Raw genomic sequence first — 15439 nt, 5'->3', positions numbered from 1 at the left:
TTTACGTGAAGAAAGATTTCCAGTTTTGCATCTGATCTTGCACAAATGTGATATTTTCCAAGACACATCTTCTCTTGATTTATCAGATGTGAATACAAAAGTCAGAAGAAACACAAGCATGCTGCTCTGCAAGAATTAATAAATCTTTCCTGTTCTTGAGTAAACCGAAGTTTATCTTTCAAGAAAACAAAGTTAAAAGCCAGAAAAACCCTCTGGCCCCTCAAGCAAAAGTACACACTGTACCTTGGGTTTTCTTGGAGGGATGGTTCAAGTGAATAGCAACTTCAGGAAAAAACATTCACACACTGCACCAAGCTCCCACTCCTACAGAAATAGTTCCAGTGTTAGCCAGGCTATTGCTAGCATTTTGTAACATCACACATGAAGATGGCCAATTTGCAGCCTTGGAAAAGGGTTTATGAACAAAACTGAAATCAATAAGGAGATCAAGGATGACACAGTTCTTTATTTGATGATTTCTTTTCTTACATTTTGGACATGCAAATGAGAGAATGAGGCAAAGGAGGAAAAGTTGCAGCAGCAAGTTCATAGAACTTAGTTGTCTGGAGACCCTCATTATTCTGTGGGTATGATCTAAGTGAGCCTGAGGTCTTTAGAGAGCTTTGGGGTAAAATCCCTGCCACCTGTGGTTCTGCTATTTCCTTTACTTGATGCAGAATTTCACCCAGTACAACTTCAGGACAATAGAGAGATCTTCGCACAACCTAAGGGTAGAAAACTTGAGTTGGCAAGCACATGTGCACCTTTACAACTGTATGGCAACCATGAGCACTGCATGCTCAGAAGGAGGACTCTTTACTACTACCCTTTTATTTATAAGATTTTAGGTCATCTCAGGCTGACGGAGTCACACAAGTTGTCCCTTGCAGGAATGAGAAAGGGTTAGTCACACCTCTGCAGGCTGAACTGTTGCCCAAGTATTTCCACAAGGCTTTTGAAGTAGGCTCCACGGCACATCAATTGCAGAGAGCCTGCTTATTTCATCTATGCCAGCCCCAGAGGAGTCTGTAATGTAAACTAAGGGCTACTAACAAGAGCTGGCCAGAAAAATTGCTTTCTTATAAATTCACATAATGGCAGCTTTTGAGCACACATGAGGAAATTTAAGTTAGATCTGGAAACACTGATGGAGTGGTTGTTGTGGGTTATACAAATTACATCCCATGCCTGTCCTGTTTTATGGGTTGAGTGACTACCCTGTTTAGGTGATGTTAATTAGGTGGCTGTGATGCCTGAAGAGTGATTAAGTAGAATTGGGGCACTTGGACGTGGAGGAAAGTGAGCATAAGACGCTGCTGAAGGACAACACCCATGAATCACAAAGGAATTGGATTTACAACAGATATTCAGTCTGTGGACTTGTTTTTTCTGATTCTTTTTTTTTTTTTTTTTTTATCTGAGAGGTAAACAGGCTAGAGAAAAAGAGCCACGTAAAATGGATAAAGGAAAGCACCCAGTCCCTGAGGGGATTCTGCAGGGCAGAGGGATGCCCTTGGCACTGTGCACCCACTGTGTCCCACTCCCTTCCCCTCACCCCAAATGTACTCTTGGCAACCAGCCTGCAGATTCCCACTGGTGTATTTCAAAGCCTGTGAGAGCCCAGCCATACCTGTCTGGGCTGGAGCTGATCCCTGACCTTCTCTCAGTGCTACTTAGTTTTCTCTGATAGCTAGATGAATGATTGCCAGCACCAGTAAATGATTTACTACATGTAAAGCACTGTCTGCTAGAGAGGCATATCCCTTGTTACACTGCAGAGAAAAAAATATTTCTATAGAGCCACAAAGATTATGAAATTACTTTTTTATTTGCATAATAAATAAATAAAGGTAAGGGTAGTGGTGGTGAAAGTAGCTTATGATACTTTTTAACATGGCCAAAGATAAAACCGGGGAAAGTGTTATTTTCATTAGTACAGAGCATGTAGCTGTGTTCACAGCTGAAGATAATGTACATTTGTCAGTGCAGCTTGATCCAGAATGCCCAGCTACATTCAGGCTGGTTTGGTGTTTAGAAAAGCAAACCTCCTGTTTGTTTTAGTATGTATTAGGGCATCTTTTCCTCATAATCACAGCACTACTTGTTTTTCATGCGTGTATCATTGCAGCCCCACAGAGCTGATTCCTACCATCTGGTCTCTGGAAGATGTGGGTTATACAGCCCAGAGGTGAGAAAAGCTGCATATGTTGCTGGAGCTGCCTGTTTTGCTGCAGGAGGCACTGGTTGGTTAGTTCTCTAGATCTCTTTGCTAATATATCCAAGTGTCATTGGGACTGAAGGCAGACAACTTCATTGACTATGTTATAGGCCCTCACTCACACAGAATGGAATCTTTGGGGTATTCTCTTTTAACTTCAGCTGGATTTCCTAGTTATTGAAAAGCCAAGGATTAAAGAAGAAAAGAGAAGATGGCATTTCTTTCTTCATGGCATCACAGGGAGTACGAGGATAGGCCACAGGCAACACAAGCCACGAATGCCAGAGGCGGATTTGGAGGCTGCCCTCAGAGCTTCTCATCACACTACTGGAGCATCTGGGCACTGAGGCACTCCAGGTGTAGGACAGCCTTGGGAAACCAAGTGATACAATTACTAAAAATTGGAGCCAGCTCTATACTCCTGTCTGAACTGGGGGAACTCCCTTACTTTTGACCTTATAATGAAGACAGCACTTTCCTGAGGGGTGCATTTCATCAATGGATGAAATTTACTCTCACTTCTCTTCCAACAGCACTCAATTTCTGAAGAAAGTACTTTCTGAAGAATTTCTGAAGAAAACACTTTCTGCTTCTGAGCAGAAATCTCCTTCTGAGGTGACTTGAATACTGATAGTGAGACTGCTGGAAAATGACTGCTTGGGACTGCACAAATGAAGCTTTGCTGTAGTGACAAAAAGAGGGGATCATAGTGCCTAGTTCTGCATTACTTCTCTGGCATGCAAAACCTGTGTACTGATGACATGGGCTTGCAAGTAGTTTTGCAGGCGGTAAATTTTATTTATGGCTCTGCTTTATTATGAATTTGGAATGAAGTCTGAACAGTGGGAATGAACATCAAAAGGATGTTGAGAGAGCTGGTGATATGAGGGTACCCTGCCTGAGACTTTTTGCAGCTTGCCTATAGTGATATCATCTTATTGTTCTGATTTTAGTATCTCAGTCCATTCCCTAATATTTGGCAGCAGTCAGTACTCAGATGTCACTCCTCACAGGACACCTCCCATGAATATCTCTTGAGGAATTGGCATTGGGCACAGTTTAATTATATGTGACATAGGTGTGACAAAATCCCATTTTATACAGTCCAACAAGAACTCACATGCTCCCATTCTCCATGAAGCACATGTAATCCCCCTCACCTGCTATTATTTTCAGTCCTTCACATCTCAGAGATTTGTCTTCCTAATGTCTTTGGTGAGGCCTGGAAGCTGCTCCAGGACTCAATCAAATATGTGTGAGTTGTGTGTCCAAAACACACATTTCTCAAGTCCTGTCATGGGCATGTGTCTGCTCAGACAATGAGCTTGATTTGATGCTGGGCAATGGAGTGACCATGGGATACGTAGATACCTTATTGTGGAGAAGTGCTTCTCCTATGACCAAAATGGTGGGTGTCCATTTATGCCATGTGATGGGTAAACATTCATTTTGGTCATCTGGCATCTTGCAGTGCATTTCCACACACGGAATGGGAAAGGATCAGGGCCCATGGGTCCTGAGTACCACTGCTGGGCTCTGTTCAGTGCCCAGAACAGCCTGCTTGGAAGCCAGAGCACAAGTGCAGTGAAATGCTCATTAGATGGCCATTAGGAAACATGCATTTGTTTCATGCTGAGTGTGACGTGAAACAAATTATGGTTTCCTAGTTAATAATGTCATATTCCCATCCTCAAATGACACCTTTCTTTAAGGTGTCTCTTTTATTTGTCAACCGCAAAGGCAAATTTTTGCTAGCTTTTGGTACCTGCAGTGGCTAACACCATCAGTATTATCAGTGTTGGGCAATGCTGGTCGGTCTATCAGAGAGGAGGACGATGATCTCCAGCGCCCACGAGGAAGGCAGGGCTGGGGGAACCCCGAGAACCGCAAGGTTTTTCGCTGCGGTTGCGTTTTTTGCGGTGTCTGTGCCACGACGGCGGAGCGGCAGCGGGTGCGGGAGGGTGGCGGGCAGCGGGAGGAGAAGTGCGAGGCTGAGCCCGGTCGGGCCGAGCGAGGGCCCGGGGCCGAGCGGGGCCGGGCCGGGCTGAGCAGAGCGGGCTGGGCCCCGCTCCCTCCGCGCTCTCCGCCGGCCCCACCGGTCGGGGCTGCCGGCGGCGGCAGGCTTAGTCAGAGGAATGTGGGTGGAACTCCCTCCTCCCCGGCGCCTTAAAACCCCGCTCGGACCGGCCCGCTCGCAGTCTCCCGTCCCGGCGGAGCGTCCCCGCCGCACCACACCCGCGACGCCCGGGCTCGCTGGGCGCGCCGCCGGCCGGGCACGATGGTGGTGTGCGGCCTCGCCTGCTGGAGGTGCAGGTGGCTCCTGCCCCTGCTGCTGGGCCTGGCCATCATCATGGGCATCATAGCCCTGGCGGGCCGCGGCTGGCTGGAGTCCGAGTCGGAGCCCTACGTGCAGCAAGCGTCGCTGTGGGAGAGCTGCACGCGGGGCGAGGAGGACCTCAACTGGAACTGCGAGTCCCTGATGGACTACGGTGAGTGAGGGGCCCGCCGCGGAACCGGGGCAGCGGTGCCAGGCTCCCGACCTCCCTAACTCTGCTGGGGAGCGGCTGCTTTCTGGAATGGAGTATCCATGCTGTTTCGGGGCTTAAACCAGCACCGAAACACAGGGCTAGACTTCTCCCGAGCGACTTTTTTTTTTTTTTTTTTTTTTTTTTTTTAATCCCGACAACACTGAGAAGCCGGGGTGTTGATACTTTGGGTTTTTCTCAAGTTATTTTACAACCAAAGTAAGATAGCAGCTGGCTCCAAGTCTGTGTGTTTGCTGCCCCTGAGCTCTCATCGGGCTGAGGTGCCAGAGCCTTACCTGGCTGCTCCCTCCCTGTGCCGCGGGATTCCCTGGTCAGACGGCCAGTGTGGAAACCTCCATGCAGGACCACGCCTGGACAGCAGTGAAATGGTATTTCCCCGACCCTTTGGGGGAAGAGAGCACCTTAATTTAACCCTCCTGGCCAAGGGAGTGCAGCTATTAAAATGCCTCCTGACCCGCAGCTTAAAATGGTCTGATGTGGGTTAGAAGGCAGGAAGAAAAAATGCTCTTTCCTTTGTACCTCTCTGTTGCACTGGGGCCTAAATCAGGGATAAGTGTGCCTCTGTTTTAACTTGTTTAGCTGCTTCTGTATCTGGCATCCCCACTGTAACATTCTTACTGCACACTCTCAGTTTCTAGGTCTTTTGGGGAACTTTTTGTTTTATTGCTAGGACACGTGGGTCTGATTACATCTGCTTTTCCCTCAAACAAAATATTTCTGGACAAATAAGCAGACCCGCCTTAAGATCTTGGATGAGGGTTCTTTAGGGACTGGGGGGCTGGAAGGGTGTGTTTCAGCTGGGAGAGCTGGGACTGTTTCCCTGCGCAGATCCCTTGCTGCCTGAGCACGGCAGACTCACTTCCAGAAGCTTTTCATTGCAGCACTCATGCGCAAGCTAAGTCCTGAGTACGCTGTAAGAGAAGTGGCTTTGTTTCTCAGCTGGGTGATGACTTGGGGCCTTACTGCAGGTAGAAGAAATCTGGCTAGTGAGATGAAAATATCCATCTCCCCCATCAGACAGAGAAGGAAAGCTAGTGCAGAGTTGCTGAAATTTGCATTGCACAGGGGAAAAGTGCTAATACAGTACAGCCACTGGAATTTGTTTTCTCCTGTAGTGACACGGCTTCACATGTCCCTGAGTACTGATGGGTGTGTGCTTTGCGTCAGCCCTCAGCACTGTGGGACAAAAGCAGCTTTCTGCACTTTTTTCCTTGTTAACAGGCTGACACAAAAGAACAGCATCCTCGACTTCACTTGTTTATGTCTTGGCTTATTTAAACCAAAACTTATTTAAATCCCTGGCTTATTTATATGAATTTGCCTGTTCTCAAATTTTCATAACATCAGTGCCACTGTCTACTCAAATAGTATTTGCATCTAGAGACAGGATGTAACACATGAATTCAGGTTTGATTTGTTTTGTTTTCTTTTCTTCTATGCTAATGCAATTACTGTCAAAATAGGTGAGGGCATTTACAAAGGAAAAAATGCCTAGCAGGCATTTATAGCACTGAAGCAGGAAAATAAAGGTTAACTAATTGAGATGCATAACTTGTGTTTTGCATACAATAATTGCTGTGCACTAACCATCCTGCACCTCTACTGATGAAATGAAGACTTCAGAGTGGATCTCCATTAACAGATTTTGCCATTAGACAAATTCTTAATTGAGCTATGGCATGTGTATGAGGAAGAGGTAGAAAAAAAAGGAGGCGAGTCACTTATTTTAAATGAGGGTAAAGGGGCAGGAAAAGACAAAGATTTGCAAATAGGTGTCTCCTAAACTGCATAGCTCCTTAATGCACATTTGCAAATACCACATGAGAGGGAAAAAGTGAAAGGGAAAAAGAAGAGTGGGATGTCATGTGGCAGGGAGACAGGGAAGGGATTTTGTTTGGAGTTCTGTGCTGGTTTGTGTCTGGGAAGTGCCCTGGCTGGCAGCGTCTATGTTTTATCAAAATGTTGCAAAGCAGAAGTGCTGTAGTGCACTAGAATATGACTCAAGATGACTAAGTCTGGACCATTGCAGGATTTAACTGTTGACCGTGTGTTTAAAACATATCAGCAAGCCATCAGCTATGACAAAGATTATTTGCACTGTGTAACTTGGAAAGGATGATTGTCTTTATAGTGATGAGATTGTAAGTTTAGGAAAAATATTTATGGATGGCTGCACCCTCCTGGTTCTGAATGACTGGTCCCAGTGACCTTGCTTTGAATTAACACTGTAAAAGATGGGTGTGTATATATGCAGTAAAGGTAACCTCATTAGGTTAACTCCTTCATAACACTAAGAGCCAATTGGTATTCATTTGGTATGTACCAGACAACAAAGAATAAGGGAAGCATTTTTCTGGATCCTTAGTAAGTGCCAGAAAAAAAAAAAAAAAAAAAAGGAGCCCAGCCTTTGTGAATCATGTTTCACTGGAGCTGTGCCACTGTACCTATGTTCCTAGAGGCATGGACTTTGATACCACAGATTATTGGTGAAACTGAGTGCATGTGAAGACTTCACTGAGGGGCCAGGTAAATAAAGGAGGAATGTGAGGTGTGTGCTTACCTTTTCAATACACCTCTTTTCAGGCACACTTTTGTCCGATTTACAAACACCAGGATACATTCAAGACAAGCTAACATTGTGTGTAGTGTCAGGCAAGTGCAGGCACTTGGGAAATGCTGATGGGAAAGGTGTAGCAGTTGGCGTCCCTGCCTACACCCAGAAAACACTTACTGCAACTTCCTGGTAAATTGCAGTGAAATGTGAGGCTGGTGTTGCTGCCAGTGCACTTTGCTGGCTCCTGAGCAGGCACACTTCTGCTGCTAACAATCCAGAGACTAAAAGCTGGAAATGTGTAGGATTGTGCCTCTCCTCATCTCTCAACTGAAGCCAGGTTTATACTAGAAGACTTGCATTTAATATTTTGGTAGTTTAGTAATTGCTTTTCTTGCGCTCCTAAAGCCAAAACAGATTGTGATTCCCAGTATTAATTTCCAACCTGCCCTCCCAGCAAACCTTGGATTCTGGGGTCCTCTGTACTCATGGTGGGTATGCACATAGCTTCCTCTCAGCAGTCATGCTACCATGGAAGTTCACACATTACCTGAGCAAGAAAGTAGTGCTGACACTGCTCTTTTGCTTTGTGTTGTCCTTTATGACATCAAAAAAGTCCAGTATTTTTGGACATTCTGTGTAATGGGCTCTTGAGGCCAAGCAAGGACTGCTACTGCCATTTACATACACAAGAATATTACAGCTACATTGCAAAAACATGGCCAGTCTCTGCAGGTTGTGATAAAAGCTTCCACTTATTCACAAGCTAACAAACTAGCTTCAGCTCCTGGAAGTGAATGAACAAATACGACAGTCTTGTTAGTTCAAATCCTGTAGCAGTTCATCTTCCTGCTAGACTCTTTTCACAGCCCTTTTATTGATTTCTAAAGAGAAATCTAGATTTAAATTTCTTAGCCTGTAGAGATTCCACCTCCTCCCTGGTGAGGCTGAGGCATGGCCAGATGAACTCAGGAAACACACTTAATGCTAAGGCACTGTTGCTTGCTTTCTTTTAATTTCATCATATTACTGGTGCTCATCATTAACATTTAGTAATCATGACCCCTCCTAGTTATTTGCATGATAACATTTGCAGCTGAGTTCCTTCCCATAGTAATCATTAATGTAATGTAATGCTATGTAATAAAACTCTTAAGCCTTTGTAATAATTACAGACCTTCTGAACAGTTGTTTTTTAAATGTTCTTTCAACACCACCTAATAGATAAATGCTCTTCTGCTGATTAGATGCAAAGAACTTGACTATTCTTTGAGGCCAAGCTGACCTGGAAACACTAATATCCCCAACTATTTCTCTGCTTTTCTGCTCTCCAATTCTTCTGCCTTTCTGTTTATGCAGCTCCAAATCACTGTGGTGTTTTTGGTTGATTTCATAAACATACATCATATTTATGTTTATTTTGCACAAGAAATACTCTCTCTGACAAATGAATGGGTCTGTGAATTTTCTATTTTTATGGAAAAGCTTAAATTCTGGCTAAATATCTTATGATTACAAGGTACTTTTGAGCATAAACCATATAGAAAAGGGGGCTAATCTGTCATTCTCTGACTTTGAGCAGGGCTCTCCAGCTCTTATGGCAGCAAGCAGTGAGAAGGTCAACCTCCACCTCTCCCCTCCTGGCAGCTGGGAGTTGTAGGGGGAGGATCTTTCAGAAAGACAGGAGGGCTGGGTGCCTGTAGGGACTCTGTCAGCTCTCAGAAGCCTTTAGGAGGAAAAGGAGCTGGGAAAGCCTGACTTGATTGGTGTGGGGATGAGGGAGATCCTTCATGGAAAAGCAGCAATTTCAGTTTTGGCTCTGCAGCAGCCCCTCTGGTGAAAACTCTCCCTGCTGGTGGGGGTGGCAACAGGTCATGTGGATAAGGAAAATCCCAGGACTGCATCCTATGCTTGGGAAAGGTGCACCCTCCCACCCCAGTCTCTCCCATCAGTCACTTATTAAGAGACCTATATATATACACAATGTAAGAGAAATCTCAAAAATTAAGTGTAAGTCCTGTGATTCCCACAGGGGATCAAGTGTCTGGCTGATGGTTCAGTGGCTGACTACACTCACCCAGCCCAGAGCACACCCATCCAGTGCTGTGGGCAGCACCTATGACTCAGTCTTATCAGGTCTTGTCAGCATCAACCTGCTGCAAAGAGCTGTTGGAAAAGATAATCCTGCTGAACAAAGAGCAGAAGGTCCTGGGTCACCATTACTGAGCTCTGTCACACATAAGCACAAAACTCACTGAGTTTCATGATGGTGCTACCTACTGCTGCCTTGTTTCTGAAGACCTGAAGCAAAGCTGAGCTTGATATTAATCTTCCTGACAAGATATCTCCTGCAGCTATATGTGTTGTCATTTTCTTATTGCCAGAGCCAAGAAAATCAATCACTGTGAGCAGAGCCTGGGCTGACCCGTATCCAAAAGCTTATTATGCTTGTAAAGACAGTACAGATGATATGAAAATGGCGGAGAGAGCACTGTGGGCATTCTTCCTTGTACTCCTCCAGCTGTGTTTGTGTTGCTCTAAACCTCAAGGTGTCTAATGTGCAGGTGTATTTGAGTTTACAACTTAAATTTTATCAAACAGATGCCAGATTTGTCCTCCTACATCATGTCAGCATAAATGATGCATCTGAAAGGGAATATGCTATGGTAACTTGGTTTTCCTTCTTGTTGTGCCTTTTTTTTTTTCTTCTTCTTAATAAGGCAAATATTGATAAAACCTTGTCTAAATCATCTAGTCTGAATGGGTTTACCTGAGCTGGCTGTGTGTAATGGTTGCATATCCCTTTATATTATTTATCACTAAAGAAATCCTATTGTGGAGACAATATTCAATACCTGTGTTAGATATGGCAGAGAATATTTTGTGTGAAAAGATTTTATCAAACCACTGATGTAGCTCTACCCTCCAGACATCATCAGTCTCCTCCCCACTTCTCCTCAGCATTCCCTCAGGGAAGGGGTATGAGACATGCACAACTAGTTGAAGAAGAAATTTGAGAAGTTTTTACTGTCTTGAGTAGCTCCAGGAAGGAAAAGGGGAAAGAAAGACTTTTCCTTATCTTTTCTGTGTCCGTTTTTTTTTTTTTTTTTTTTTTTTGTCTTCAGGTAGCAGTGGTGCTGGTTGGAAGTTTTGGCAGAGATTTGGTTGATGTATTTTACTGCTGTATTTTACATTTGCTGTTGGGTTAGAAATAAAGAAACCAGTTCAAACAGATCTAATTAAAATAGCTGTAAAACAATGCTTTGCTTTCAGATAGAAAATTGCAGAGAAAGAATGGAGACTACATTAAAAGCAGGACATCTCCAAAGTCACTGCAACTGTGTTGGAATGGACAACTATGATGAAAGAGTTTTTTTTTTTTTTCATGTTCTGACCCAGATCTCACTGGCCTCTTTATTCCTACATTAGAGGGAGCTCAGGATCTGGCCCTACCTCTGTCTGAGTGTGTGAAAGTAGAAACCCACAATATGTAGATGTGGGAATTGAACTGTGATGACAGCTGACTGGAAAACAAAGCACTAGCCAGTATGGTTTGGCCCCTGTGGGCAGGTATCCTGCCTCCAGGGCAGGAACACTTTTGCTTGTAGTTGTTTGCACTGGGCTCACCTAAATTGCTTGGTTTCTGAAGAGGACAAGGTGTGTGAGGCCTTTCCACAAGGCTGTGTTACTGCCAAAGCAGAATCGCTGGTGATCCTGGATAAACCTCCTGTTTATCCAGGAGGTTTTCCTGCCACTGTTGCCTTGGCCCTGCCTGTGCCAGGTGAGTTCTGGATGCTGGGGCTGCTCCTTTGGAATACAGCCCTTGCTTCATGCCTGAGCCTCGCCAGCATGCAGTAGCTTGAAACTAAGTAGCTTGATACACCCTGTTCCAGCAAATGTCAAAGTAATGATTCAAAGAGGATTCGTCAACTTTTACCTCAGATTTTGCTGTTTCTCCTCCACCTGCTACATTTTACCTGTGAATAGATACTTATTTTCAAGAACATTCTTTTGTCATCTTTTCAGCTATTGCAGGTGTATTTCTTTTTGGTCATGCTTATTTTGCTCCACATGCCCTATTCTTGTCATAAACAAACAGAAGTATTATGCAGACAGCACAATTATTTCCCAGCTGTTATCTCCTGTGGCTTTCACACTTCCCTGTGCATGGAAGTGCTTTTGTAAACTTGAATATCGAACAGGAGCTGTAGTGATAAAGGACATTGTCAGCAGTTGTGTGCCCTGTCTGCTCAGATGTCTGTGGGTGTCTTACAGACACAGAGTTTGAAGGTATTATCTCTCTTGTATGCTGCGCTCTATTCCCTTTTCAGCAAGACAGGTTAGGCAGGGAGTCCTGTGCTGCTCCAGCAGTGATGGTGCCCCCTGCTCTGCAGCTGTGTGCTTTGCAGGCATTCAGCATTGCTCTGACACAAGGACATGCTTCTTACAGTAAAGGATTTCAATAAAAAATGAATAAAGGACCCCAAAGAGCTGCAATGACTTACAGGAGAGTACTGCTGTGTGTAATACCTTCCTTGTTTTCTCTTCAAGGGTGGGGGAGAGCAGCAGCTGCCACATACCTCGTTGGCTTTGTGATCCTGGTCATCTGTTTTGCCCTTGCAGTCATCGCATTCTCCATCGAGATCCTCCGCTTCAACTTTGTGCGAGGAATTGGAGGCCTGCTCTTTGTTGTTGGTAAGGCTGGGCACAAAGACAAGGTTATTTTAGATGTGAAATGGGCATCAGCAGAAAAACATGCTAGATGGAGCCTCCCTTATGAAATTAGCTGTCTTTGTCTGGTTTATGACTCATTTTCGTGGGAAACAAGGGAAGGCTGAGTTGCGCTCTGAAAGCACAATGGGTAGGGAAGCTCCAGTGGCCTTTGTCAGTTCTCACTTTCCCAAAAGCAATTCATGGGGATGCCCAACACCTTTGACCCTTCATGTGACATGCTAAGACTTAAGAGCTGTGGGTGCTTCCCACCTTTCTGATGGGAGGAGGAGGAGCAGGGCTCTGGGAGGTAACTGGCTGGGACAGGGCTGCTCACGGCATGCAGGTATGTGCCTTAGCAACCTGTTAATGGCAGCTGAGGTGCTGCAGCAGCCACATGGGCGTGGGGATCTGCCTGGGACAGAACTCACATACCTCTGTAACAATGCAGATCTGATTGCAGGCCTGAAGCTAATCCTTACATATCTTAAGTATGCACTTATCTCCAGGTACCTTTTCTTAATGGGAACCTTAATATGTTCATTCTAACTTACTCCTGGTTTTCTTTCTTTTCTCTCCCTAGCTGCATTCCAGATCATTGGCTTGGTCATTTACCCAGTGAAATTCACAGAAGACATTCCACTGACAGGAGATAACATGTTCAGCTGGGCCTATGGTTTTGGCTGGGCCAGCACTGTTGTTGTAATAGGTTGTGCTTTCTTCTTCTGCTGCCTCCCCAACTGGGAAGATGAAGTCCTGGGAAACATCAAGCCTACCTATTACTACTCCTCCCCAGAGAGAGCACCATACTTAAATTGAAAGATTAAGTCCAAGTACAGTCAACTGTCAAAACAGAGGAGCGCCTCTGATGTACATTTGGTGTGATTGTAGAAGACTAAAAAAACTCACCTTATTTTGCCAGTGTATTTCTTACTGTGGCTGGCAATAAATTAGGAAAAACATTGGCATCTTAATCCAAATAGCTTTTTCCCAAAGTATTGTTTACATATTTTCATGTCAATTCAGTTTGGGTGGTTTGCTTGCTCCTTCCCCTCCCAATTAATTGAGTCATCCTTATTTTATTCAAATATTTTCTTATGAATATAGATGATAGTGTTTTAAGTGTAGAAAGGAAAAGGAAAAGATTTAAACAACCCATTAGTGTGTCCTGTGAGATAGGTTTTTTTTTCACCTCTGACAAAATTGCTTTGAATGGAGCTAGGAAAAAACACAGCCTTCCAATGAATGCTTTTTGTTCTGTCAAAGTCAGTCCCAAGAAAGAAACTTCTGTGATACTGTCACAGTCATCTGCTGCCTAAAAATCTTCTCATTCCTGTTACTGGGCTGTTGTTGACTACTAGCTATTTGAATTAAGGGGAAAATAAAATTAAAATTTATTTTCCACCAATTGGTGCTGTTGGACAAGGTCTCCTCCAAGGCATGGAGCTGGCGTGTGTAACATAAGAGTGGCTAATGTAACATTGGTGGGTTTGTGGCCACAGCAGGACTTGTGATGGAATCACATATGTGTGTTGTAATGGATTCAGATGCTAAACTACATACATTTTTACATGGTATATGAGGAATGCTGATTTAGAAAGTATCTTTGAGCAGAAACATAAACTATTCTATAGTCCACCTTTGTAAAGTTACAGTGTTTTAATTATCAATGTGCTTTAGAGGGAAATTTTAGTATAAGGTGTTTAAAAACCTCTAAAGGTTTCTAACACTGTAGGTACCTCAGAGTTTAGCAAACTTAGGCTGCTTTGTGAGTGAGTAGGGGTAACAGGTAGAAATAGAAAGGCAGTTCTGTGAGCAATATACGTATATTAACTTCATACGGACATCAGTGTTGGAGTAATCTGGCTGGCTCCTCATTTGTGTTTTTGCAGCCAGCAGTTCCAAATAAATATTCCAGCGAGGTGTAGCCATGTCTGTGTTGGTCATGGACCTGCAGCATCTTACAGCAGATTTAATTACAGTCTGTAATCTTTGTCAGGGCTTTGTTCAGCTGGGGAAGAAGGAAGAAGTTCATTTTTTGAACTCCTCTTCCAGCTATGGGGGAAGTAGCTTTAGCAAAGACAGACTGAGGAGGATATAGGTGGGGTGGAAAGCAAATGCTGCATGTTTCTCTGTGTTATTTCTTACTCTCATGAACCTGGTACTTAGGAGAGGGTAAGTGGCGGCTATGTGTATTCATGCACATGTACAAAATAGAACTTAGAAAGCATTAACCAACAGACTTTAAAGCTAAAGTAATTTACAACTGATCTTTTGCAATGCCCAGTATTTCTTGTATTATATGTTGTATAGCTTTCCATTTTGTAACACCTTTTTCAAATTGATAATGCTATATATTGCATGTGATCCTGATTTAGAGAGGCCAGGTGATTCCTGAAGGTCCCTTCTAGGCCTGTATTTTATAACTTTACAGAGCATAAATGTCTGCAGATTTCAGAATTGTGTTGTGAGCTCAGTTGTAGCATATACAATCAACTGTATTTATGATTCTTGCCAAATAAGAGAGTTCCGTGGCAAACGTCCTTTTAAATTTTTTTCCCTTTTCTGTACAGTACTGGCTGGTGGGGAATACTGTGTAGATTTTATCATAAGAAATGATAGTACCTACTTCTAGTGAATTCAAAAGACAGCAGAGAATCTCAAGTGGGGAAAACCCTTGCCCAACTAAAGCTGAAAAAGAGAAGAAAGTGTAAGAAAATGGACACCTTTCCTAATGACAGGGAAGATGGTATGGTTATATGGTAATCAGGATTAGCATAATTTAAGTCTTTTGTATGCTTTTTTTATAAGCATTGGCATAACTTGTCAGAAGAGGACTAATGTAAAATAAACTTGGCTCTGAATGTACTGGGAGGGGTAGAAGCATAACCAGCATGTTACACAACTGCAATGTTCCACAGAAAGCTATTACAAAAAGTTATTAATTACTTTCAAGTGATATTAATGTATGTGACACTCGTTTCGAATGTGGTGGCTTAATTAAAAATGTTTTAACTGACAGTTGTAGAAACTTGGTGATGTTTGTGGTTCATGGATTAATTTCATAAAATCAAACAAATAAGCCATTCTTTTCTTCTCTTAACTTGAATATCCAGTGTCAGGTTAATAAAATGAAGTTAAAGACCTCATGTCCAGGAGGCAGCAACTTCATTTTCCAGTCAAATAAGCTTCAGAATACACTGCAAAACATGTCAGTGCTCTTTCATTGAAGTGCCAGGTATAGAATGTTCTTTCCTAAGCCAAAACTTCTTAAGTGCATCACAGATAAGGGGGAACTCTAAACATTTTAAATACACAACAGTCTACAGGAGGCCTCGTGTGTGGGAAGCCTGTTCTTTATCAAAAATGTTCCAAGTGTCTTTCCTACAATGATCAAGAAATTTAAACAGTGAA

The 15439-nt window shown here is 43.5% G+C and overlaps 1 protein-coding gene across 1 annotated transcript; it reads left to right on the top strand.

Moving 5' to 3' along the window:
- Positions 1-4169: 4169 nt before the first annotated feature.
- On the top strand, positions 4170-15046 carry LOC102062955 (p53 apoptosis effector related to PMP-22). Its single transcript, XM_005489231.4, has 3 exons — positions 4170-4707; positions 11867-12010; positions 12609-15046. Exons 1-3 carry the CDS (start codon positions 4497-4499, stop codon positions 12842-12844), a joined length of 591 nt encoding a protein of 196 aa, XP_005489288.1. The 5' UTR covers positions 4170-4496; the 3' UTR covers positions 12845-15046.
- The last annotated feature ends 393 nt before the right edge of the window (positions 15047-15439 follow it).

This window comes from Zonotrichia albicollis, chromosome 3 (assembly GCF_047830755.1).
Source record: "Zonotrichia albicollis isolate bZonAlb1 chromosome 3, bZonAlb1.hap1, whole genome shotgun sequence".
Taxonomy (NCBI): Eukaryota; Metazoa; Chordata; class Aves; order Passeriformes; family Passerellidae; genus Zonotrichia; species Zonotrichia albicollis.
This window is presented reverse-complemented; position numbering and strand designations above follow the sequence as displayed.